The sequence below is a fragment of the Suncus etruscus genome, chromosome 5 (assembly GCF_024139225.1).
Source record: "Suncus etruscus isolate mSunEtr1 chromosome 5, mSunEtr1.pri.cur, whole genome shotgun sequence".
In the NCBI taxonomy this organism is placed as follows: domain Eukaryota; kingdom Metazoa; phylum Chordata; class Mammalia; order Eulipotyphla; family Soricidae; genus Suncus; species Suncus etruscus.
The window spans coordinates 116,459,241-116,486,682 of record NC_064852.1 but is presented as its reverse complement, the minus strand read 5'-3'; the positions used below and the strand labels follow the sequence as shown (position 1 = coordinate 116,486,682).

Below are 27,442 nucleotides of genomic sequence, written 5' to 3'. Positions count from 1 at the left end.
TTGGGCCAGAGCAGTGGCACAAATCGTAGGGCATTTGCCTTGCATGTGCTAACCTAATTAGGACCACTGTTCGATCCCCTGTCGTCCCATATGGTCCCCCAAGCCAGGAGCTTTCTTTCTGAGCACATAGTCAGGTGTAACCCCTGAGTAACCACTGGGTGTGGCCCTAAAACAAAACAAAACAAAAAAGTGAATTTTATAAATTTTTTTTCTTGTGGGGGGGTTCACACCTGGCAGTACTCCAGGTTACTCCTGGCTCTACGCTCAGAAATCGCTCCTGGCAGGCTCCGGGGACCACATGGGATGCCGGGATTTGAACCACTGTCCTTCTGCATGCAAGGCAAACGCCCTACTTCCATGTTATCTCTCTGGTCCTATAAATCATACTTTTAGTAACTGATTTCTCATTTTTATTAATAAGAAATAAAACTGCCTAATTAAAGCATAATGATTATCCTCATGATATCAAATATTTAAATTATGTTTTCATAATAAAGTTTCACTCAAGCAGACACATGACATACATATAATTTTCAGGGTATTTTGTCCAAATGTTGAAAATATTTTTATATTTTATGAAGCCAGGGAAGTATCTCAGTTGTAGAATACATGCTTTGCATATACAAAACCCTCAGTTCAATCTCTGGCACCCCTAAACAGATAAAAAATAACTTTTTTGTTTGTTTTTGGGCCACACCTAGTGGCGTTCAGGTGTTATACTGGTTCTGCACTCAGAAATTGCTCCTGGCAGACTTGGGGGGCTATATGGATGCTTGGAACTGAACCCGGATTCATCCCAGGTTGGCCACGTGCCCTGCTGCTATGCTATCACTTGGGCCCCCTGAAAATAGCTATCTCTCCGGCCCCGAAATAACTTTCTTATTTAATTATAGCTATTTGAGAACTTAACGCTAATCATTTTATAAAATATCAGATTCTTGATGTAAAATGAATGAGATTTTGAGCTTAATTTGCTGGAGAGCTGTTACACTTTCTATCAATTATTAAGTATATTAATGATTAAGTTTCCATGAAATTTGAGTAATAGTTCAAAAATAGTGAAATAAGACAGTTCAATTGGCTAGAGCACATTTTTGCATATATGAGCTCTTAATTAGATTCCTCGTATCACATGATTCCTCAAGCACCTCTAGGAGTAATCCTGAGCACCTCTGGGTGGGACCCAAAAAATAAAAACAAAAAAGTAAGATAAATACAAAAAAGGATGGATCTACACCTGATGTTGCTCGTTGGTTACATTATTCAGTAACAGAGAGAAAACTATAATAATAAGTCAAGCACGTATAATAAGACAAACACTATTTCTGAAGTTAAATATTTCTTTTAAGGTTCTGAATGAGTTAAGGCCCAATTTCTTTTTTTTTTAGGTTATTATATTTTATTTATTTTTTAAATAGTATCTTTATTACATGCATAATTATAAGCATAATTGTAGGGGTCCCAATTTCTTTTTTTTTTTTTTGGTTTTTGGGCCACACCCGGTGACGCTCAGGGGTTACTCCTGGCTATGCGCTCAGAAGTCGCTCCTGGCTTGGGGGACCATATGGGATGCCGGGGGATCGAACCGCGGTCCATCCGAGGCTAGCGCAGTCAAGGCAGGCACCTTACCTTTAGCGCCACCGCCCGGCCCCAGGGGTCCCAATTTCTTAACAAACACTTAAGCCTTGTAAGAATGGTAACAAGGGGGCCAGAGAGATAGCATGGAGATAAGTTTGCCTTTCATGCAGAAGGACAGTGGTTCGAATCCCGGTATCCCATATGGTCCCCTGTGCCTGTCAGGGGCGATTTCTGAGCATAGAGCCAGGAGTAACCCCCGAGAACTGCCGGGTGTGACCCAAAAACCAAAGGAAAAAAAAAAAAAAGAAATGGTAACAAAGAATTGAATTGCTTATGGAATTCAGGATAGGGCTTGACCTATGAGTCACAATTTGTTAGAAGTCAGAATCCCTTGGAGTTGTTTTTTTAATTGCTGTTCTTCTTAGATTTTTTTTTAAACTTAGTATGTCTATTGTAGGGCAAAATAATTTGCATTTCCTTTTTTCCCGTAATTTTTATAGTAACACTGTGATTTACCAAGTTGTTCTTAACAGTCATTCAGGCATTAAATGTTCAAACACCAATCCCACCACCAGTATTCTTCAATTTCCCACCCACCTCCAACACTTCCCTTCAACAGTGTCCCCAATCTCTCAGTCCACCATTGCCTGCCTCCATGTAGACAAAACAAACTTCATGTTGCTTGTTACAACACAAATGCAAATGGAATGATCAAAACTTAGATCAGCAAAGGTCAATTTGAAATGATTGTTAAGTCTCTCTATGGTATTAACTAAAGCCTGTCTAAGGATTTAGTAGGCTGTGATTAGTGCTAGTTGATTTTTTTTTTTGCTTGGTAGATTATTATTTATCTTTCCCATCAGACTCCTGTTGAAACCATTGGGCTGATACTCTATAAAACATTGAGGTGTCCAAGATATATATATATATATATATAGATATGAAACCAATTTGTTGATTTGGAAGTATGATATGGTTTAGTTATGGAGCTGTGTTGTTTCTGTCAGAGGGTGTAGGGTGTGGTGTTGGGCTGCTGTATTTCATGCAGAAAGGGGCATCTCCTCACCCCACCTTTCTGAGAATGTCATAGAGGTATTAGCCAGGACCAGACTACCTGGGAAGCATTGGCCATTGTTCCCTAATTTTTTTGTTTTTGTTTTTGTTTTTTTAGGTTTTTGGGTCACACCGGGCAGTGCTCAGGGGTTACTCCTGGCTCTATGCTCAGAAATCTCTTCTGGCAGGCTCAAGGGGACCATATGGGATGCCGGGATTTGAACCACTGTCCTTCTGCATGCAAGGCAAATGCCCTACCTCATGCTATCTCTCCGGCCCCCTCTAATGTTTATTATTAACAGCATTGTAAATTATAGTACTCACAAGGAGCTTTCAGCACTCATGTTTGCTTTTAGAAACAGCAGAAAAATGATTTTATCTCACATATGCCTTCTAAATTAGCTAGGGTTAATTAAATCTGACTGGAGTCTAGTTATGGAAGAATTTATAAAATGTAGGCTTTTCATGTGATAGCTTCAGAATTGCTGGAGAGATGTGGTATAAGAGATAAGGTATGTGCCTTGCATACAGCCAACACTCATTCAATCCCTGGCACCACATATGGATCCCAAGCACTGGCAGGAATCACTTTTGAGCTCAGAACTTGGGGTCCTGTGGTTCACTGGGTGTGCTCCCAAACCCCTTTCCTTCTTTTCAGAAAACCTCTGCATTTTAGGAAAACATAAGAATTCAGATGCAGGTCAAATTTAAGTTATGGGAACATCTTATTCATCTAGGTGCCACATTATTACAATTATTACATTATTATACCATACATATATAATACCTATTTATGCTTTCTTAGATATAAAATGTAACTTACATTTTATAAGTTGGGAAAGGGATTAACAGGCATTAAGTATACTAAGGGAAACAATTGAAGATAGAGTGTATTTATTCTGTGCCAAAATATTTTCTCTCTCAGTATTGGCTTTCCCAAGAAACAGCCATCTGTGTCATAGTTCTTCTAGAAAGATCTGTGATCTTTGTTTGTTACAGGCTTTCTGGTGTTTTGGTATATTTTAGAACCTCTAGGTGCTTAAATTTATTGCAAGTGCTTAAATTTTATTTATTAAATTTATTTTAATTATTTATTATTTTATTTTATTTCAATTATTTTATTTATTTGTTAAATTTTATTTAAGTGCTTTTCTTCATTTGTTTTTGGTCCACACTACTGTGCTCAGGGACCGTGTGGTATTAGGGATTGAACTGGGATTGGTCTCATGCAGGATAAGCACCTTAAGTCCTGTACTATTTTTCTAGTCCTAGTGATACACTTTCTTTAGCAGGTACATAAACATAAACATGCTCAGAATATTTTCATAAAATTTTTGTTCATGCTCCATCATTTTCTTACCCCCATACTAGTATTTAATATGATTTTCCGTTTCTTTGGCCAGAAACATGACATCTTTAGAAAATTCTTTGCCAGGTTCAGACTTTCAAGTTCAGTTTCTGAGTAACATTCTCAGATAGTTTATATATAAATTATGGATAAAATAATCAACTATCTTAATCTGCTTTACATTGAAAATATATTCTAATATAAATACCAATAATACAGTATTTGAGATTAATGATCTCATTCAAACAGTTATACTTTTCCAAAAATCAAAAAATATTTATTTTGTCAGTCATGTCATGTAAATAAATAAAATAATCTTTACAGGTAAATAGTAATGATAAAGTTTTCAGGATATTTAAATTGTTAATGTTATAGGATCATAATCCATGTGATTATTGGCTGGGTAGAACAGATACAACAGTCACAGGCATAGGGCTATGGTTGATAATACTCAAGTGATTGTTTTCATCCATTCATGAGTTTTGTGAATGCAACTATCTAAGAGGATGGAAATGTGTTGCATCCTGGGGACATTTACTGTAATGCAATAACTATAAAGCAAATCCTGAGTCAATTACAGATTTCGTAAAGCTTCAGCCAACTCAAGTGGGGTTTTTTGTTTGTTTGTTTGTTTTTGTTTTGTTTTTTGTTTTTGGGTCACACCCGGCAGCGCTCAGGGGTTACTCCTGGCTCTATGCTCAGAAATCGCTCCTGGCGGGCACAGGGGACCATATGGGATGCCGGGATTCGAACCCCAACTCAAATCTTTTATAGAATTTATTAAAGTAACAAGGAGAAAAGTTGTATTATCACAAATGCAAACATCCTATTATATATAAACCACTGGATCTTTTTGGGGTGGGATTGAAACATACCTGGTGGCACACAGGGGTTACTCTTTTTTTTTTTGGAAATATTTTTGTTTTGTTTTGTTTTGGGCCACACCCTGCAGCGCTCAGGGGTTACTCCTGGCTATCTGCTCAGAAATAGCTCCTGGCAGGCATGGGGGGACCACATGAGATGCTGGGAATTGAATTGAGTCCATCCCAGGTGCCTATCGCTATGCTATCTCTCTGACCCCTGGACCATTTTTTTATTTATAGAAAGTTCTGACAATTAAAATTTATTTAAAATTTCTTATTTTGTCAGTTAATTTTCTTTAGTCCTAGGAAACATCCACAGGTCCTCAATCTACTACATTATATATACACATATATTTTCTACTTATTTCTCTGAATTTTCAATATGATAAGTTACTTGTTAAACTGAGCTTTGATTGACAGGAGGCTGGCATATTTAGATCAGATCTAGTGACTGTGTCTTCCCCATAAAGAACTAGTGTTGGGCCAGATTGATAGCACAACGGTAGTGTGTTTGCCTTGCACAGGACGGACCTGGGGTTGATCCCAGATGTCCCATGTGGTCCCCCAAGCCAGGAGTGATTTTTGAGTGTGTAGCCAGGAGTAATTCTTGAGTGCCACTGGGTGTGGCCCCAATAAAATAAAAACAAAGACAAAAACATAAAAGAACTAGTGTTATAAGAAAGCAGTATTTTAATGTTTATGTTTTGCAATGATTATGTAAGCAAGTGCCTACCCACTGTACTATCTCTCCAGTCCCAGCTTTTATATAGTTTCATGAAATAATACATAGCAATTATTTTACTCTAAAGACTTGTAGGGAGCCATGTGGTGAGGAAGGAGACTTTGAAAAGTACTCAGGTAGCACCAGGGACCTGTCCTAGCTAATACTCAGCCTATCTGGCTGCCAGTTCAATGCAAGGGGCCAAGGATATGATGCTACTTGGGCATCTGTAAGACCCAGTAGGGTTTTCAGGGCTACGCTGATGATACTTGGGTGCTCAGAGAGTATGTAGTGCCGGAATTAAACATGGGGGAGGCAAGTGCTAGTCATGACCCTGATTAAAGCTTTTACTATCTTGCGATCCTTACCACGGTCTTATTTTTGTGTTTCTGTCCTGAGTCCCTCCACCAACACCATCCTTTTTTTCTTCTTGGTTTTTGGGTCACATCCAGCAGCGCTTAGGGGTTACTCCTGGCACTGTGCTCAGAAATCATTCCTTGCAGGCTCAGGGGACCATATGGGATGCTGGGATTCGAACCACCGTCCTTCTGCATTAAAAGCAAACACCCTATCTCCATGCTGTCTCTCCAGTCCAAGACCATCCTTTTTTTTAATACCAGTCTTAAGTTTCTCTTCATTCCATGTTTTGAATAATTTGTTTTCAACATTTTATTTTAATATAAATAAACCATTTTTTCTCTTAAAATTAATCAGACACATCTTATTATCAAATTAATAAGTCACATGATATTTTCAGCTGCCAAAGCAGCTATCAGACAGAGGTCAGTGTTTTGAAGAGAAGGAAAGGAAATTGATGTTTTAACTTTCTTTATCATAGATTAAAAATATACTTAGATAAAAATATATATATACTTAGATAAATGCTAATATGCTGTCAATATTAGGAATAGAGTTACTGAATTCTAGATGGATATATATCTATATATGTAACTTATATATATATTTACACTTGATATACGTAACTTTTTTCCATCTTTCCCTTAGTTGTTGCAATGGCGTGGAGTTGTACACACTTGGTTACAATGCTTGCACATTTGGTAGTAGTACTTACTGAGGAACTCTAGTTGTGTTCATGATCACTTTTGTTGAAGTGTTTTCTGTGTGCCCTTCATTTTTAATTATGAAGTACACTACTTGATTGCAAGACAATAAAAAAATCTAAACACAAAGTACATATATTACAGGGAATTAAGAATATGGAAGCAAAAATACTTTATAAACTTCAAAGATGGGCTGGAGCGAAAGCAAAATTGTAGGCCGTTTGCCTTGCACACGGCCAACACAGGATGGACCCCAGTTCGATTCCCGGCATCCCATATGGTCCCCTGAGCCTACCAGGAGCGATTTTTGAGTTCAGAACCAGGAGTAACCACTGAGTGCTGCTGGACATGACCCCAAAACAAAAACAAACAAAACCCCCAAAACCACTTCAAAGACATCTCCTCAAACATATTTAGATTTAGTAGTTAGTCTTTATTGTAAATTATAAATATATATATATATATATATATATATATATATATATAGTATAGAGATTTCCATATGGACATTCAGCATGTAACCACAATGTTCAAATTAATTCTCACTTCAGTAGTGGTTTTTTTGTTTTTTGTTTTTTGTTTTGCTTTGTTTTGTTTTTTTTTGTCCACACCCAGCATTGCTCAGGGGTTACTCCTGGCTGTCTGCTCAGAAATAGCTCCTGGCAGGCACGGGGGACCATATGGGACACCAGGATTCAAACCAACCACCTTTGGTCCTGGATCGTCTGCTTGCAAGGCAAACGCCGCTGTGCTATCTCTCTGGGCCCACTTCAGTAGTTTTTAATAAAAATGTTTTAGGTTATGTAGTTTCTTAATTTTATTTATTTTAGCTTGTCAGTTATTATAAGGATACAAATTTATTTCTAATTTTTGTTTAGGTTAGTTTTTAGTTGATTAGATTTGAAATTTTGGATTTATAAAAGGATTAAAGCTACTACACAGTCATTCACTTAAAAAGATGATGCATCTTGTTTTACAACTTGATAAAATAATGAGATTTAAAAGTAACTGATTATTTTATATCATAAAAATTATATTGATCTTTTTGGATTTTGTCTAAAATCTAAGAGAGATTAAAAACAGGATTTTGCATTGCTGAAAATGTCACCTGTTCAGGGCATGGGATGCCTCTATGATACAGGTTTGCATTTAGGAATATGCAGGAAAAGAGTAAGGAAATAGAAGAAAAGGTAAAAGGTAGGAATTGTGGAGAACTGAGGAGTTTCTATTGAATCAAGTTCTGTTGAAGAGTAAACCACTTCACTGCTTCTTCAATGCCCTAGATATTCTGCCTCTTTGCTGCTTTGAATTTTCACAAGTTAGTGCTTTGTCAGAATTGAGTAAGTGTGATAGATGACAAGAATCAATTACGATTGGTTGAATCAAAGGAGAACCATTCCTTTGATTAACCTTTCACGTTAGACAAGTTGTGTTTATTTAAAAGTTCTTTTTAAATAATTGTCAAATTGCAATAGGGAATAAAGGGACAATCTGGACACTATGAAAAGATGAATATAGCACTTTAGTAAATTTGGATCCTTAGCATATCTTTTATTTTACTGTCTTGTTTGTTTGTTTTGTTTTTTTTTGGGTCACACCCGGCAGCACTCAGGTATTACTCCTGGCTCTACACTCAGAAATCGCTCCTGGCAGGCTCGGGGGACCATATGGGATGCTGGGGTTCAAACCACTGACCTCCTGCATGCAAGGCAAACGCTTACTTCCATGCTATCTCTCTGACCCCTATTTTACTGTCTTTTAAGCCACTCCTGGCTCTATGCTCAGGGATCACTATTGGTGTGTCTCAGGGGACCAACCAGAGAAGATGCTGGGGTGGAATCTGAATTGACTTCCTACAAGGCAGATCCCCTACTTGCTATACTATCTCTCCAGACTTGGTGAATCTTCCATTTCTGGTTGTCTGGATTGCCTCGATTGTCAAAATATTAGAATTGTAACTTTTTGCTTTAATAGTTTCTCTTACCAAAAAGTTGGATACCTTAAGTATAATTGAAAACCCAAATGCATATATTTAGGGGTGGTTTTTTTTTAAAAAAAATTAATCTTAATAGGATCATTGCCCACAGTCATTTAAAAATTCACTTAAAAATATTAAGTGTATGGGGCCGGGCGGTGGCGCTAAAGGTAGGGTGCCTGCCTTGACTGCGCTAGCCTCAGACGGACCGCGGTTCGATCCCCCGGCGTCCCATATGGTCCCCCAAGCCAGGAGCGACTTCTGAGCGCATAGCCAGGAGTAACCCCTGAGCGTCACCGGGTGTGGCCCAAAAACCAAAAAAAAAAAAAAAAAATATTAAGTGTAATTGAAAACCCAAATGTATATATTTGGGAGTGGTTTTTTTTTTTTTAGTGAACTGTAATAGGATTATTACCCACAGTCATCTAAAAATAACAGTACAGGAAGTCCCGAGTAATTATTAAAATGAAATACTGCATTTGTTTGTTTGTGGGTCACACCCTCCTGTGCTCAGGGATTACTCTTGACTTTTCACTCAGGAATTACTCCTGATGGTACTTGGGGGGTTGGGATTATATGGGATGCCAGTGATTGAACCCAGGTTGGCCACATGCAAGGCAAGTGCCATAATCCTGAACTATCTAGCCCACAAACTGCCTTTTTTGTCTTATTTTGTTTTTAAAGTTTGTGGACTATTTCCATAAAACTTTGCTCAGGGCTTGCTCCTGGTTCTGTACTCAAAAATCACTCCTGGTGGGCTCAGAAGACCATGTTTGGTATAAAGAATTGAGCTCAGTTTGGCTGCATGCACAAAACACCCTAGCATGTTACTGTCTCCCCTCCCCAGAACTGCTTTGTTATTGTTGTTTTGGTGCCACACCCAGTAGTGCTCAGGGCTTACTCCTGGCTCTGGACTCATGGTGGAGTTGGGGGACCACATGGGATTCCAGGGATTGAGCCCAGTTTGGCCATGTGCAAGGCCAGCGCTCCCCCCCCTCCCCAACTGTACTATCTTTCTGTCCCTAAACTGCCTTTTTTTTTTTTTTTTTTGGTTTTTGGTTTTTGGGTCACACCCAGCAGCGCTCAGGGGCCATTCCTGGTTCTACACTCAGAAATCGCTCCTGGCAGGCTCAGGGGACCTTATGGGATGCCGGGATTCGAACCACCGACCTTCTGCATGCAAGGCAAATGCCTTACCTCCATGCTATCTCTCCAGCCCCTGAATTCCTTTTTTAAAATTAGAGAACAACCCTGAATGAATTGGGGGCAGAGTTGGGTGGGTTGCAGGGGAGAAGCAACATGGTACATGGTATTATGTTTAATCTTCAAAACGTATTACTGAGCAAAAGAAGTAGGCCACCACAATTCTATTTATGTAAAATTTAGAAATGAATAAAACTCATACAGATAATATAATGCTGTTAGGAAAAGCAAGGAAGTGATTATCAGCAAAGTAACAAAAATAGCTATTTCTGAAGTGAAGGAAGGCTATTTTTTCCAAGGAAGAAGTAGGCTGGGTGTTGGAACATGTATGACCTAAACTCAGCTATTATCAACTTAACATGTAGGATATTTGGGGACTCTAAATATTTTAAAAATCTTTTTTTGGGAGGATCCACACCTAGCGGCGCTCAAGGATTACTCCTGGCTCTGTACTAAGAAATGGCTTCTGGCAGGCTCAGGGGACCATATGGGATGCCAGGATTCGAACCACTGTCTGTCCTGGGTCGGCTGCATGCAAGGCAAAAACCTTACCACTCCAGTCCCTAGATTTTTTTTATTCTAATAGTTTATGAGTATTTTACTTAGTAATTCATTTATCTATACATTTTTGTATTAGAAATTTTGTGTATGGTATGTTTTCTAACAAAAATGTCTTAAAGAAAATCAGTGATTCACAGAGCAAAGAAAAAACTATAAAACCCATAAACAAATTTTTATTTTAAATTATTTTTATCTATAGTTCATTTTGCTTTCCTTAAGAATGATGACAACGAAAAGAATGAAGCAATCATAATGAAAAAAATACCAAACCACAATGTAAGCTCATACTTTGTTGTCCAGTGAGTAAATGACTGAAAAATTTTAACTTCCTGTTAATTACTGCATAGTCATTTTTTTCTCTAAGGATATGAATGGATCTTTATTATAAATTGTGGATTTAGAGTTGAGGATCCATAGGGGATGCCAGGAATCGAACTGGGTCATCCCGTGTTGGCCTCATGCAAGGCAAACAAACACCCTACCACTTTACTATCACTCCGGCCCCTGATTAAGGTATTTTTGAGTGTTTTGAGTTTGGATTCTGTATTGTGAGGCTCTTTGATTTTGTTTTTGTTCTAATAACATGTTGCAATAATTAAGTTTCTGTTTTCTGGATATAATTGAGACTCAGATTGACTTTTTAAAAATTAGATTATTGATGCTTTCTAAAAAGTATTGAATAATTATTTTGAAAGCCATTTTTGGAAAAAATCAGTACTTTATTTGTGGAAAAGTATCAATACTTTATTATGTGTAAAAGTAAATACCTGAATAGAATAAAAGTAATTAAGATCTGGTAGATTCACACCAAAATATTTTCAGAACATATTTAGCTGTTTTTTCTTTATACTTTAATAAGTTTCCTTCCTTCCTTCCTTCCTTCCTTCCTTCCTTCCTTCCTTCCTTCCTTCCTTCCTTCCTTCCTTCCTTCCTTCCTTCCTTCCTTCCTTCCTTCCTTCCTTCCTTCCTTCCTTCCTTCCTTCCTTCCTCCTCCCTCCCTCCCACCCTCTCCCTCCCTCCCTCCCTCCCTCCCTCTCCGTCCCTCTCTCCCTCCCTCCCTCTCCCTCCCTCTCTCCCTCCCTCCCTCCCTCCCTCTCCCTCCCTCTCCCTCCCTCTCTCCCTCCCTCCCTCCCTCCCTCTCCCTCCCTCCCTCCCTCCCTCCTCTCCCTCCCTCTCCCTCCCTCTCCCTCCCTCTCCTCCCTCTCCTCCCTCTCCCTCCCTCCTCTCCCTCCCTCTCTCCCTCCCTCCCTCTCTGCCTCCCTCCTTCCCTCCCTCCTTCCCTTCCTCATGTTGCCAATTGAAGGTATAAAATAAGGCCTTCTAAATACTGCTAGGAGTATTCCTGAGCACATTGGGTATGACCCAAGCAACTGCTCCTGATTGATATAGATTACAAATATATTTTCTATTTTCTTGTATTTACTAAAAATTACTTGTTCTAATACTTATTTAGCAATTTTATTCAATGAAATATAATTAAATTAAAGTTAATGAACATTCAGTATTAATATTTAGCTTACAAAACAAATAAGAAATTTTCTTTCAGTTTTTTAGGATATTAAGCATAAATCTGAGTATGTCTATTGAATAGTGGTTATTCTAAATCTATTAAGATAAACCAAAATTACTTACTCTTTATAAAGGTATTTGTTCAAAACATTAAACGCTCCATATATCGTTATAGAAACTATAAATTTGAATAATTTCCTAAGAAATTTATAATAAATGAGCACATTGTTTTAACTGTAAATGTTTTATTGCTTTAAAATTTTTAAATTAGCCCCTGATTTCCTGGTCTACACAGACGTTCAAGTTTCAGAAACTGACATAACCGCTAGTGAATTATATTTAAGCTTTCCTTTGTTGCTTGCTACACATGCAACAATGTTGTTCTTTCTTTGACACAGCCCCAGACAAAGGCCGAGTGTAGCGAGGAAGCAGACAGCACGCCTCCAGTAGTGGCCCCCGCCTGGCTCCAGGATTTGTAAACAGAAACATCCCAGGCTCCAAGAAGGCAGACAGCCGTTCCCTGTCTGTTCTGCAGTCAGGAAGTGCTTGCTTGTACAAGCCCGGCCACTGTGCACAGCATACATGGCAATGTTTACGTTTGCCTCAGTATTGAACAGAAAGCTAGTGAGTAGACTAAGGGGAAGACAGTTTCAGGTATAGCACATATATGTAGCATACATGCAAAAAAACTTATTTTAAGGAAAGATAGACCCGACTTTTCAGTTATAGACCTCTTTTATTGCACATATATGTGAATACACATACTGATTTTTTTCCTGGCGGTTTTTCAGGGATCTCATATTTTTAGACCATGTGATAACATATCCTGGAAAGTTTTTCATTTGAAATACTTTAACCATTAGCATGCTTTCTTAAAAAATATAATAAAATTTATCTTTTTTTGTTTTGTTTTTGTTTTTGTTTTGTTTTTTTTTGTTTGTTTGTTTTTGGGCCACACCCTGTAACGCTCAGGGGTTACTCCTGGCTAGGGGGACCATATGGGACACTGGGGGATCGAACCGAAGTTTGTCCTAGGCTAGCTCAGGCAAGGCAGACACCTTACCTCTAGCGCCACCACGCCGGCCCCTATAAAATCTATCTTAACATTAAAAAATAATTCTCTATCATATGAATTAACTTCCCTTTCTGGTTTTGGGTTACTAACATTATGTATAAGTTAAATTTTATTTTATTTTATAAATTTGAGAATACAAGGAAAAAGAATGTTGAGGTACCATAAAACATTAGCGAACGTATTAATGAACTTTGAATCTAGAAGGACCTTAAACGTCATCTAGTGTGCTGGAGAGAGTATAGCAGTTTAGGTGCTTTCCCTCCCTGCATGCTGCCAAATGGGGCTTGATCACAAAGCCCTGTCAAGAGTGATTCTTACTCACACAGCCAGGATAGTCCTGAGTAGCTGGAGTAGCCACACCCCCGTGTTAAAAAAAAATCCTCTAGTATAACCATTTTAAAAATTACTAATGAGCTTTAATAGCAAGCTTAAACAGCAGAGGAGACAAGACATTAAGGACAACTTGAACATATTTTAAATGGATGAAATGTACTCATAACAAGGCTACAAACAACACTTTAAGAAATTTACTTTATAAAAAAGAAACCCTGGTATTTTAAAAATTATTATTAAATGCTGGTTTTAATCCAGAAACATTTAAAAGATTTATAATTGTTATAAAGTTAACTACTGAAACTTGTTCACTGAACCCTTTTTACTTGTACTAATAAATATATTTTTCCCTCTCATTTATATTCAAGTTCATAAAAATGAAGAAAAATGGCAATATAAAATTTCTTTCCCGTTTTTCTACTTATAATTAAATACTTCATTAGTATCTTTGTCTCTGAATAAAAATAAGATACAAAGTTATGATAACAAAAAAACTTGTTTGTTGAAGTACTTCTGTTAGAGTATACTCTTAGGCATCTTGTCAACATGTGTGCCTATTATTTGCTTGTTGTTTGGGTTCATTGTTTTACATTAGGCACGGGTAGTTCACAGGTCCCAGACAGGCTTCACTGGCTTCCCACAACATTTATAAAATTCTACTCTGGAAGTCCAGATCTCCTTCCATGTTCTTAGCTACCTACCTCTTGTTACTGGACATTAGAAGAGAAGTTTGGAAACAAAAGTTTCAATACCCTTTTGCAAATACCTAAATTAATAGATGGTCTCAATATTAGGCCTACAACAATGATGTCTTTTTCAGCAGGCAAGATAAATGCCATATAATTTTTGTATTAAAATATACAAATGTAGACTTTTTAGTGTTTCCTTACATTTTATGTTAATTTAAAAGAAGTTAAGATATTTATCTTTTAAAATCCATTCTGTATTATGAAAAACTTCAAGGAAGGATGCAACATAATAGAGATAGACAAAGTATGAATCAACTGGGAATCAGATGCAACAATTTAGAAAAACTGATGCTTGAAATCCCTAATAGATCTTGAAAGTATGAAAATAAAATGTCATTTTGATATTCAGAATAACTTCACCCAAGTAGAAATTAAATGTGCTTAAATATATTTAGTGTATAAAGGCAGGAAAAATGTACACTGGATTGTGTTGTGTTTGGTCTTTCAGAAGAACCTCCCAGTTCTTAAGGTTCTTAAGGACCCTCAGGCCATATAGAACTGTGTCTGGGGCTCTCTGCTGCCTGGATGGTGGATGTGGAAGCTTGCGCCTAGAACACATGTGATCCATCTTTGGATGCTATCTTTCTGGCCCTATACACTGCATTTTAAGAGAACTTTATACAAGAGTTTAAGATTGAGGGTCAGACAGATAGAGCAGCGGGTAAAGTGCTGGTCTTGCACGGATTCAATCCGGGGTTGATCCCTGGCACAATATATGGTCGCCTGAACCCTGCCAGGAGTGATCCCTGAGCACAGAGCCAGGAATAAGCCCTAAGCATTGCTGGGTGTGGCCCAAAAGTAAAAACCAAAACCAAATCCAGAAACATTTTGTATAGATACAGATTGTCTTCTTTTTAAATATATTTATTCTTCTGTACTAAGGGCTTTTCATTGGTGCTATTTAGCAAGGAAAATAGCCCTTTGAGAGATGGGTGGGGAAAGAATATAATTTTTTTAACAATATAATTTTGATGTGTTTGAATTTCTCTAAAATAATCAGTGGAGAGCTGGAGTAAGAGTGTAGTGGGTAGGTGCTTGCCTGGCACATGACTAACATAGGATCCATCTCTAGCATCCCATATGGTTCCCTGAATATAACGAGGTATAATTTCTTTTCTAAGCATTGCTGGGTATGGGCCAAACCAAAATCAAAACCAAAAATTTTTAATTGAAAATATAAGATATATTTTTAAAAATTATGAATGCATGAAGTGATTAATATAGTTTGATTCATATGTTATATGAAGTCAATTTGCAAATCTTTGAGATTTAGAAAAACTCAATGGTACATGTTTTTTTTTTCTACCCAGTGAAATACTTGAATCAGATTGATGATAGTACTAACCTCTCTCTCATTGTTCTGGTTCTAAAGATTATTCAGTGTTTCAGCACCTTAATGTTGGTTTAGATAATCAGTATTTGACAGTGTCACAAGTTTTTCTTAAGAATGTGTTCTGTTGGGCCAAATATAGTACTAAATTTTCATCCCAGTATTTTTTTTTCTCATGGTTTCTCATGGTTTTCTCATCTGATATGCACATAGTGCTCTTTTTTTATTCTTCCAGGTAAAACCAGCACTTCTTGTTCTCATGTACTTTTTTTTTTTTTTGACACTCCCCCCCCCCCCCCCATTCTCATGTACTTTTAAGTCACACGATGGTCTGCAACCATGGTCTTGGAAAAAAGACTATGTAACTATTTTCCTATTCTTGGTATTTTACATTTCCTTCTTGGTACAATAGTGATGACTACAATGCCAATGACTATTGAATTCCATTGTGTAATTGAATGACTTCTTATTTTCATTGTCATGAATGTCATCTATAAAGAGTTTGATTCATTTTTTTCAAAGACAGTTCTGTCTGATTGTTTTGCTGCATAAAATACACACCTCTTGCAGAAGGAAAGCTACCTTAGTGCATATTTCTAACACTAGATTTTGCTTTTTAATCAGAATATATTATTAACCAAGTTACCCAGATCTAAATAATGTAGGGCAGATTGCTATTTATTGGGTTGCTGCCCGTATGTGATCTGAAAATGCTTTCACTCTCTCATACTCAGCCTGAGGAAAAAGGCAGAAGACTCCAGATTGATAGGGTTAGTTGTAAGCATCATAAGAATGTATGAGACTTGTCCTGGGCAAGATTATTAGTAGAGAAGGAGAAGCAGAAGGATGCTCTGTCAGACGGAAGCCCCGATAAAAGCAGTTTGTGTGAGGATGAAAATATTCCAATAAATACATTTTGTGTTAAAAGATCAGTTTAAGTGAAAACAGGAAATTAAAAGATAAAAATCAACAAACCAAAGAGCTGGTTCTTTGAAAAGAACATTATTGATAAATCTCTAGTAAGGCTACCTGGGGGGATAAATATATTATTAATAATCAGAAATAAAAGGGGCCATCATGACTTATCCCATGATATTAAAAGAATAACAAAAGATATTATTAACAACTATCACAGATTGGTAAATGCAATGGACTGTGCTTTGAGATACAATCAGGGCCCGGAGTGATAGTACAGCGGCATTTGCCTTGCAAGCAGCCGATCCAGGACCAAAGGTGGTTGGTTCGAATCCCGATGTCCCATGGTCCCCTGTGCCTGCCAGGAGCTATTTCTGAGCAGACAGCCAGGAGTAACCTTTGAGCAATGCCGGGTATGGCCCAAAAAACCAAAAAAAAAAAAAAAAAAAAGAGATACAATCAAAATTTATACAGGGAGAATCATGTAAGCTGAGTTAATAGTTAAAAGTTTTGTACATCAGAAAGCAACAGGGTTAGATCATTTCACTATTTAATTGTAACAAGAATTTTAAGACTTTAAAGAAATAATGCTAATCCTTTGTAATCTTTCCCAGAAAATAGAAGCAGAGGGAACACTTTACTTTATGAGGCTAACATTAAATCTAACAAAATGATAAAAAGGCAAGACATGACAGGAAAAATATATATGCAAAGCATCTAATAAAATATTTATAGTCCTCAAATGCAAAGAAGTGTCAAGAATAAGAAGCTCAATTTAGAATGTGAGCAAAAAGCCTGAAAGATACTTCACCAAAGAAGACATATACCTGCAATTATATCAAAAGGTGTTCAGCATCATGCCTAATTAGGGATTTGCAAATTAAAGCAGTAAGGTACCAGTTAAAGAAAATCTTTTAGAACAAATAGAATTCAAAATTCTGATGACACCTAATACTTTTTGTTTTGTTTTGTTTTTGGGTCACACCCAGTAGTGCTCAGGGGTTACTCCTGGTTCTATGCTCAGAAATCACTCCTGGCAGGCTCGGGGACCATATGGGATGCCGGGATTCGAATCACCATCCATCTGCATGGAAGGCAAACATCCTACTTTCATGCTATCTCTCCGACCCCAACACTTAATACTTTTAGGTGGGATGTAGAACAGTGCTTTTTGGTATGTAGAACAACAGGTTCCATTTGTTGCTGGTCAGAATACAAAAATGGGATAGACACTTTAGAAGGCCCATTTTGACAGTCATACACAAAATTTAAACATAGGCTTATTGGGGCCGGAGGGATAGCACAGAGGTAGGGCATTTGCCTTGCCCGTGGCTGACCCAGGATGGACCTGGTTTTGATGCCCGGCATTTCATATGGTTTCCCAAGCCAGGAGCGATTTCTGAGCGCCTAGCCAGGAGTAATAAACCATGCTTCATTGTAACCATATAAATGTTGGAAAATGCAAAATTAAAGCACAGTAAAAAAAAGATCAAAGTTTGCTGAAGAACTTGTGATTGTGGGGAGAGGAGGCATAAGTAGGTAGAGTACAGGACATTTATAGGTTAATGAAATGTGTATGATACAGAGATGGTAGACGTAGGATATGCTTCTGTTAGAAAGCCTTAGTACTACACAACATAAAAACAAAAGTTAATATAAAATTATGAACTGCAGTTAATATTAGTAACAATTACATTTATTTTCCCATCGCGGGATATGGGTTGTTTGTCCTCTGCCCGCCTCCCCTCGGGGAGCGTTCCCCCCCTTAAGGGGGAGTTCGCGGTTTTTTTTCCTCCCCCTCTCCGGAGGCCCGGGGTTCGTGCAAGGTCGTTCCTCCTAGCCCCCAAAACTGATCCTTGTAGTGGTGTCCCGCTCTCCTGGGCTGGGCCTAAGTCGCGCCAGATGAGGGATGGACATTCATGGCGAATGGGACCAAAAAACAAAACAAAACAAAACAAAACAATTACATTTATAATAATAATAATAATAACAATAGTATCGAGGAGATAGATGGTACATTGGGTAGAACACTTGCCTTGTACACAGCCAGCCCTATTTAGATCCCTGGGACACCCTATCTCCACCCCCATCCCAAGCTCTGCCTGGAATGATTCCTGATCACCCTGGCAATGGCCCAAACCAATAGATAATATTGGTGATGATAATACCAGTACTGGTCTATCAGTTGTAATAAATGTACTACACTATATTAATCTGTTCAGGTAGCTGTAAGAGGAAAAGTGGTTTTTTTTTTTAATATCATTCTTTGTTCTTGGCTATAAACCTTTCTGAAATAAAAGTGGGAATAATAGGATTATAAACAGAAATTTAATAACATGCATACATCCTGTGTATAAGGGAAAACAGGAAATTCATTATAATCCAGGAAAGCTGTAATTCATTGAAAACTGCCTAAACAGTACGTTCAGCTAAAGGTATTAGAGAGGAGATGTAGGAAATGCTAGCTAAGTAAGGCTACCAGGAAAGCACAGGAAGCCAATAAGTAGAAATTTGCTGTATATTGTAAATTTTTGCTGTTATATTGTAAATTATGTAACTTCTCTCAACAAAATGGGAATGGAAGAAATTTTTCTCAATATAGTCAAGGCCATTTCTACAAGCCAATGGCAAATAGTATTCTCAGTGGAGATAAACTAAAATCTGGAACAATGGGGCAGGAGAGATAACAATGGGGCTGGAGAGATAACAATGGGGCCAGAGAGATAGCACTGAGGGAGGTCATTTCCCTTGTATGCGGCTGACCCGAGAGGGACCCAGATCGATTGTTGGCATCCTATATGGTCCCCAGCCTGTCAGGAACATTTTCTGAGTGCCAAGCCAGGAGTAACCCTTGAACACCATTGAGTGTGGCCCCAAAACCAATCAATCAATAGTTTAAAAAAATTTTTTTTAAATCTGGTATAAGGCTGCCCTCTTTCACCACTCTTATTCAACATAGTGTTGAAAGTTCTTGCATAGCAATTAGGCAAGAAAAAGATAACAAGGGTATCCAGATTGGAAAGGAAGAAGACAAGCTCTCACAGTTTTTAGATGACATGATACTTTATTTAGAAAACCCTAAAGACTACCAAAAAGCTTCTAGAAACAATAGATTCATATAGTATAATGGCAGACTACAAAATAAACATGCAAAAATCAATGGCCTTCTTATACATAGATCATGACAGAGAAGAAATGGACATCAAAAAAACCAATCCCATTCATATTAGTGCCATACAAACTCAGATACCTTAGAGTCAACTAAAAAGATGAAGGACCTATACAAAGAAAACTGTAAAACACTACTTCAAGAAATGAAAGAGGACACAAGGAAATGGAGACACTGTTCATGGATTGGGAGGATTAACATCATTAAAATGGCAACACTCCCCAAAGCATTGAACAGATTTCATGTAATCTCTAAGGATACCCATGACATTCTTCAAAGTAGATCAAACACTGCTGAAATTCATTTGGAACAATAAATACCCACAAATAGCTAGAGCAACCCTTATAGGAAAAAGAATATGGAAGACATCACTTTCCCCAACTTAAGATTGTATTGCAAAGCAATATTCATTAAAACAGCATGGTATTGGAATAAAGACAGACCCTCAGATCAGTAAAATAGACCTGAGTACTTGGAGAATGTTCTCCAGACATACAATCAATTAATCTTTGATAAAGGGACAAGAAATGCAAAATGGAGCAAGTCAGCCAGTTGCAAAAAAGCAAACTCAGAACTCCATCTAAAACCATGCACAAAGGTCAAATCTAAATAAGTAACAACATGTAGGTAAAACACTCTGATAATTTAGACTAAAGGCATCTTCAAGGAGGAAACAACACTTTACAAATAAATGGAAGAGGAGATAAACAGATGGGACTACATTAATCTGAAAAGCTTCTGTACCTCAAAGGAAATAGTGACAAGAATACAAAGGCGACCCACAGAATTGGAGAAGCTATTCACCCAATACCCATCAGATAAGGGACTAATATCTAAGATATACAAGGTACCCCTGGAACTTAACAAGAAAAACCATCTAACCCCATAAAAAAAATAGGGAGAAGAAATGAATAGACACTTCCTCAAAGAAGAAATACAAATTGCCAAAAGACACATGAAAAACTGCTCCACATTACTAACTAGTTATCAGGGAGATGCAAATCTAAACAACGATGAGGTACCATCTCATACCACAAAGACTGGCACAAAAAATAAGAACAATCAGTGCTGGCGGGTATGTGGGGAGAAAGGAACTCTCATTCACTTTTGGTGGGTATGTTGTCTAGTCCAGCCTTTATAGAAAACAAGATGGAGATTCCTCAAAAAACTGGAAATTGAGCTCCCGTATGATCCAGCTATACCACTCCTAGGAATATACCCTCAAAATACAAAACCATGATACAAGTATACCTTCTGTATACCTATATTTAGTGCAGCGTTATTCACAATAGCCAGCCTCTGGAAACAACCCAGATGCCTGACAACAGATGAATGGCTAAAGAAACTGGTACATATGCAGTGGAATACTATGCAGCCATCAGGAGAGATGAAGTCTATATACATGGATGGCATGGAAGCTGTTATGCTGAGTGAAGTGAGTCAGAGGGAGAAAGACACAGAATAGTCTCACTCATCTATGGGTTTTAAGAAAAATAAAAGACATTATTGTCGGGGCTGGAGAGATAGCATGGAGGTAAGGTGTTTGCCTTTCATGCTGAATGTCATTGATTCGAATCCCAGCATCCCATATGGTCCCCCATGCCTGCCAGGAGCGATTTCTGAGCGTAGAGCCAGGAGTAACCCCTGAGCGCTGCCAGGTGTGACCCAAAAACAAAAACAAAAACAAACAAAAGACATTATTGTAATAATACCTAGAGACAATAGAGATGAGAGCTGGAAGGACTGGCCCACAAGATGTAGCTTGCCACAAACTGTGGTGAGTGCAGTAGAGAAATAATTACACTAACAACTGACATGACAATGGTAATAAGTGGAGAAATAGAATGCCTGTCTTAAATACAGGCAGAGGTTTGGGGGAGGATGGGTATGGAAGGCATTGGTGGTGGGAATGTTGTACTGGTGAAGGGGGCATTCTGTTTATGACTGAAACCCAACTACAAACATGTTTGTAATCATTGTGCTTAAATAAAGATATTATAAAAAAAAAAGTAACTTTCTAATTTTCCTATTTCTCATTTCCTGTCCCCTTTTTCCAGCTGGTATGGCCTGTCAAGCAGTGCTACAGGGGCCTGAGGGCTACCTTGACAATTTTCAGCCAGTTTACTGATCTGTTACTCAGTTTTTTGTTTGTTTGTTTGTTTGTGTCACATCCGGCAGTGCTCAGGGTTTATTCCTGGCTCCATGCTCAGAAATTGCTCCTGGCAAGCACGGGAGACCATATGGGACGCCGGGTTTCTAACCAATGACCTTCTGCATGAAAGGCAAACACCTTACCTCCATGCTATCTCTCCGGCCCCTGTTACTCAGTTTTTGACCTGGTAAGATGCCCAATAATAATGGGGCAGTGCAATGCCAGGCATTGAACATGGGGCTTCATATATGCTAGGTATGCTGTCTAGCCCCTTGGCATATTTGCTTCCTTAAAAAGTAACCAACTCTAGATAATCCTTATATCAAAGAGAAATACTTTGAGGTCATATTTTGGTGTTCAGAATCTTAGTTGAATTTTATAGATAAATTGACTATGTAATTCCTTTTTTCATAGTACTGGATACTGGAAAAATGAAAGTAGGATTCCATGTTCTGTTGAGAGCTGTGGCCAAGAAAGTAAGCTTTCCCTTATATCTTCTTCTGTTGGGATGGCCAAAAATGTAACAAAATTTTTTTCTTAGGTTGAATCATACCCCCAACATTAATGTTCTTATAAGTCCTTTGTGAGATAATTACAGACAGAATCTTTATGGTGAATATATTGAGATATAGGGGTCCTTATGAATTTGCTTTTTAAAGAAAGCAAATATGCCAAGGGGCTAGACAGCGTATGTAGCATCATGTATGAAATCCCAAGTAAAAACAGTTTTTATTTGGAGGTACTGAGGAAAGGGAGGAAAAGAATCAGAGCATTATTGATAATAGTATGGGCTTCTCTCTCTGGTGCTCAGAAGTCACTCTGATCAGTGCCCAGGGCCCATGTTATTCATACCAGGGACTGAATCCAAACCAACAAGCACGCAAAGCCTTGCACTAGCTCTTTGAGCTACCTTCTTCTGACCCCTGTACTGCATTAATTTTCAAGAGAACACGGAGGAGTTGGGAAAATAACTAAATTGCCAGGAGCTATGCAGAGCTTGAGCTCAAAATCTGGTATAGACCCTCCCATGCAAAAAGCCTTGGGTGGTCTGGAAGTTTATGGGTCATACTTGGCGATGCTCAGGGGTTACTTCTGGCTCTGTGCTCAGAAGTCGCTCCTGGCAGGCTCAGGGGGACCATATGGGATGCTGGGAATCAAACTGGAGTTTGTGCAGGGTTGGCCATATGCAAGGCAACCTCTCTACCACTGTGCTATATCACTCTGGCCCTCTTAATTTTAAAACATTTATAAGTAGGCACTATCAGTTCTTCCTTCTCACAGTCTTTGAAGACTACAAATCTGATTTCTGTGTTGTAAATCTGTTCTTTTTGAGTATTACATATAAATGCATCATAGAATTGTCACCATTTGTGTCTTTATATGGAAAAACTGCATTTTGTTATGCGTTCATCTGTTTTGTATTGTTTCTTCTTTGGGCTATCATGGTTAGTGAGGCCATAAACATTCCTGTTAAAAGTTTATTTGAACTCTGGTTTTTAGTTTATTGAAGTACATTTCTTTTTTTTTGGGGGGGGGGAGGGGGCTACACCTGGCTGTGCTCAGGGGTTACTCTTGGCTATCTGCTCAGAAATAGCTCCTGGCAGGCACAGGGCACCATATGGGATGCCGGGATTCGAACCAACCACCTTAGGTCCTGGATCAGCTGCTTGCAAGGCAAACGCAGCTGTGCTATCTCTCCGGCCCCGTTGAAGTATATTTCTAGATAACTATATGTTTAACTTTTGAGAAACTTTCAAATGACTTTTACTAAAACTATAGTAGCTATCCTACTGTATATGAAGTACTCTCCTGGTAAAATGGGTTTTCTCATGTAGTTTCTTCCTGTAACTTGTCCTGATTGTTAACAAAATCTAATACTGCCCCATATAGTAAGAGTATTAGTGTTCAAAATGTTTCCGGCATTTTAACATTTGGTTATGCTTAATTAAGGTGATGGAAGCAAATGCATTTGTTTACAAGAAGAATGCCTATCATAGAATGTTTTGCTCTGGAGGCTTATGATTTTGCCAGTAAGATGTCCAGTTTGCTAGCACATACAAGTAAGATATGCAAGCCAAGAAAGTTTTCAGAGGTTGGAAAGAGCATAGACTAAGGCACTAGTGCTGCATGGAGCTAACCCAGGTCCCATCCTGCTATTGCACATGGTCCCAAGCCTTGACCCCTGGAGACAGAGCCAGAAGTAAGTGCTTGGCATTGCAGAGGGTGGCCCCAAAACAACAACAAATGCTTTCAAGAAAAATTTTAATTTAAAATATATAACATGCTTGATTTGGGGGGGGGGCGCACCCATTGATGCTCAGAGGTTACTACTGGCTATGCGCTCAGAAATCGCTCCTGGTTTGGGGAGACCATATGGGATGTGGGGATGGGGTGGGGTGGATTGAAACGCGGTTCGTCCTAGGCTAGCACTTGCAAGACCGTACCTCTAGCGCCACCGCTTGGTCCCCAACATGCTTCATTTTGATTGGATTGAAAGAGACCAAATAAGTATATTCCCAGTCATCAACTCCAACCCCTGGTTATTATTACTAGTTACTATATGAAAAAATATAAATATAAATATACTCTAGTGAAAAAATATAAATAGCTGTTGCAGAGGGTAACTTATACCATTTTAGATAACTCTTAAGTTTTTTTTGTTGTTCTTGGGTTTGTTTTTGTTTTTGTTTTGTTTTTTTTGGTATGCTGAGCTAAAAATTTTTTTCTTTGTGCTTGAAGATTCACTATTTGTATCTTTTATTCTAACAACTAATCTTTTCTTCTTGAGGACACCTCTCATGTCTTTAGTTTCCCTTTTTCTCATATCAGATATTTCTGGTTCTTTATTGATCATATTTAAAGAAAATGTTTCTTTCTTCTCCTCCTCCTCCTCCTCCCCCTCCTTCACCTCCTCCTTCTCTTCCTCCTCCCTCCTCTTCTTCTCTCTCTATTTTTTTTTTGTGAGTTTTGGGCCATACCAGGTGATGCTCAGGAGTTATTCTTCGTTATGCACTCAGAAATTGCTCCTGGCCTGGGGAACCATATGGGACACAGGGGATCAAACCCAAGTTCGTCCTGGTGCAGCCACATGCAAGGCAGACACCCTGCCGCTGTGCTATCGCTCCACCCCAGAAAATGTTTCTTATATTTCAGTTAAAACATTTTTTCCTTGGGGCCAGGAGCACAGTGGGTAGGGCATTTGCCTTGCATCAGGCCAACCTGGGTTCGATCCCCGACAATCCATATGGTCCCCTGAGCACCACTGCATATGATCCAAAATCCAAGACAAAGAAAGGAAAAGACAAGACTGTTTTCCCTTTCCTTTGTGAGTCAGACCCAGTGATGCTCAAGGGTTACGTTTGGCCCTGCACTCAGGAATGACTCCTGGCGGTGTTTGGGGTGGGTGTTAAACTTGAGTTGGCTGTATGCAAGACTAGTGCCCACCCGCTGTAGCAAAGCAATAGCTATGACCCTTTCCCATCACATTTTAGAGTTATCTTCACTCTTCTTCACTATTCTTGCTGCCTTGTAGATGTGCTTCTGTTTCTGACACCATTCTAAAGGTAATGTCATGTTTCTGTTCATGTGACCTGAAATATGGAATGAAACATCTTTTGATTTTTGTGCTCCATAAGAGCCCTGTGATCTATAAATGTGAATTCCCTGTCTGCATTTGGATAAACAGAATTATATAGGTGAGTCTGTATATTCTTGAGGTCAAACAATAAAAAGAAGAACTAAGTTTCAAAACCCAGTTCAAATTTTCTGTCTACAAAGTCATGCTCTTTTCATTAAATAAAATCAGTATTGATAAGTCTAATAACATATGTATTGTTTGATAGCATATGCGATACAAAGTACTTGAACTTTCTTCTATGTCTACAAAAATGTTGTGAATTATAGAGAACATTTCACAAAGGAAACCTATGAGCTCAGAAAAGTCAAATTAATTGCTAATAACCACTGAAGATGTGGTGTGGATTCAGAATTAAAAATCAAATGTGGGGGGCCGGAGTGGTGGCGCAAGTGGTAAGGCATCTGCCTTGTAAGTGTCTGACCTAGGCTAGACCATGGTTTGGTCCCCCAGCATCCCATTTGATCCCCCAAGCCAGGAGCGATTTCTAAGTGCATAGTGAGGAGTAACTCCTGAGCATCAGTGGAAAACCAAAAAAAAAAAAATCAAACGAGGGACTGAAAATATAGTACAGCAGTAGGACATTTGCATTTTACGCAGCCAACCCAGGATGGACAATGTTTTGAATCCCCGCATCTCCCAAGCCTGCCAGGAGCAATTTCTGAGTGCAGAGGCAGGAGTAACCCCTAAGCACCACAGGGTGTGACCCCCCCCCCCAATCAAATGTGATTTCAGATTGTTCTCTTAAATAAGATGTGATTCTATGCTATAGTTGCTCTTTGAATAATGAGGACATAGGTTTTTCAGTTATTTAAATCTCTAAGATAATTTGTTTGATTAAAGTATTACTTTGCAGTTACCAGATTATTAATTTTTTTCATTTCCTTTGATGCCTAAATAATGTTGATTCGGCTATATTTTATATCCTTTCCAAAGATTAGTTTTATTTAACAAAATACTTTTAAAAAAATGACTATATTTAAAGTTTTTGTTTTCTTTTAGGTCCACCTCATTCATTTAGCCGAGATGAGACAATAATTATCGCTTTGGCCTCAGTCTCTGTATTAGCTGTTTTGCTAGTTGCTTTATGCTTTGGATACCGGATGCTGACAGGTAGGAAACAAAATTGAACCAACTCTTTGATCTGTTACTTGTTAAACAAGCCATTTAACCAGAATTAATATTCTCCTTTTAAAAAAATACTGTGCTTACAGTATAAAACCTGAATAGGATTTATGGGAAACTTGAAACTGCTATAACTAAATATGGGTTGAGTATACCATGAGGTTGTAGCCTTTATACTCTTCTGTCACCATTAAGGGAGCCCCCTTTACCCAAGTTGTCTCCATGAAGTAGAGAGAAGAACTACTTAGTGTTAATGTGTGTCTTACTAACCATATTGTCACCAGCGGTCATGTTAGTTAAGAAAATAAAGGGAATTAAATTTTCATCTTTAAGCCTCTCCCTCCAAAGAGAAAATCACCTACTCTGTATTTAGTACTAAGAATCAATTCTTTATTCTGGAAGCTCCTATCTTTTTCTCTTATAATTTGTGGGGGTGGGGGGGGGTGCCAGAGATTGAATTCAGTACCTTATTTATGTGAGTCCTGCACTCTGCCACTGCTTTTCAAATCTTCAGTCCCATCGCATCCTTTTTTTTTTTTTTAAACATTGTTTTCTTAGTCTTTATGGAAAAATTTAAATTTGTATAAAATACCTATTAACCAGTTTCAATAACTGTAATATCTATATATCATCTCTTTCTATCCTTCACATCAGAGTTCCCAGTCTTTTTTGACCTACTATTCCCCTTTTAGGAAAAAAAAATTATTCTGTGTTTCTCTTCAGAATCTACTTTCTGATCAGACAAATAGCAATTTGTCTCACCCATTCTCACCCCACTGCCAGTTGCATCCAAGGGTCACTTCACCACCCTCCAGGGGGTGATTGTTTCTCACTGAGGAAACAATGCTCTATACCTCCTAGCACTGCTCACTGCATTCTTCCTTAGAGTATTGGCTTTAATGCCACCCGATTAGCTTGATAGAAATAAAAGGTATCTCAAAAATGTAAGCATGTATATAACCACAATATCATGTTTATATCTAAAATATAACAATCATGTATCAGTATTATCAAATGTTTTAATAAGCTTCAGGTCTGATAGGCTTTTCAAGGAAATCATCCACTCTATGCATTCATTCCAGAAACTA

At 38.2% G+C, this 27,442-nt stretch overlaps 1 protein-coding gene across 1 annotated transcript in view; it reads left to right on the top strand.

Moving 5' to 3' along the window:
• The window catches only part of BMPR2 (bone morphogenetic protein receptor type 2), a 162,731-nt gene that overhangs the window by 86,362 nt on the left and 48,927 nt on the right, over nt 1-27,442 (top strand). The window contains exon 4 of the mRNA XM_049773176.1: nt 26,232-26,342. Coding sequence (XP_049629133.1) covers nt 26,232-26,342 — 111 coding nt within the window. The remainder of the gene's footprint in view (nt 1-26,231; nt 26,343-27,442) is intronic.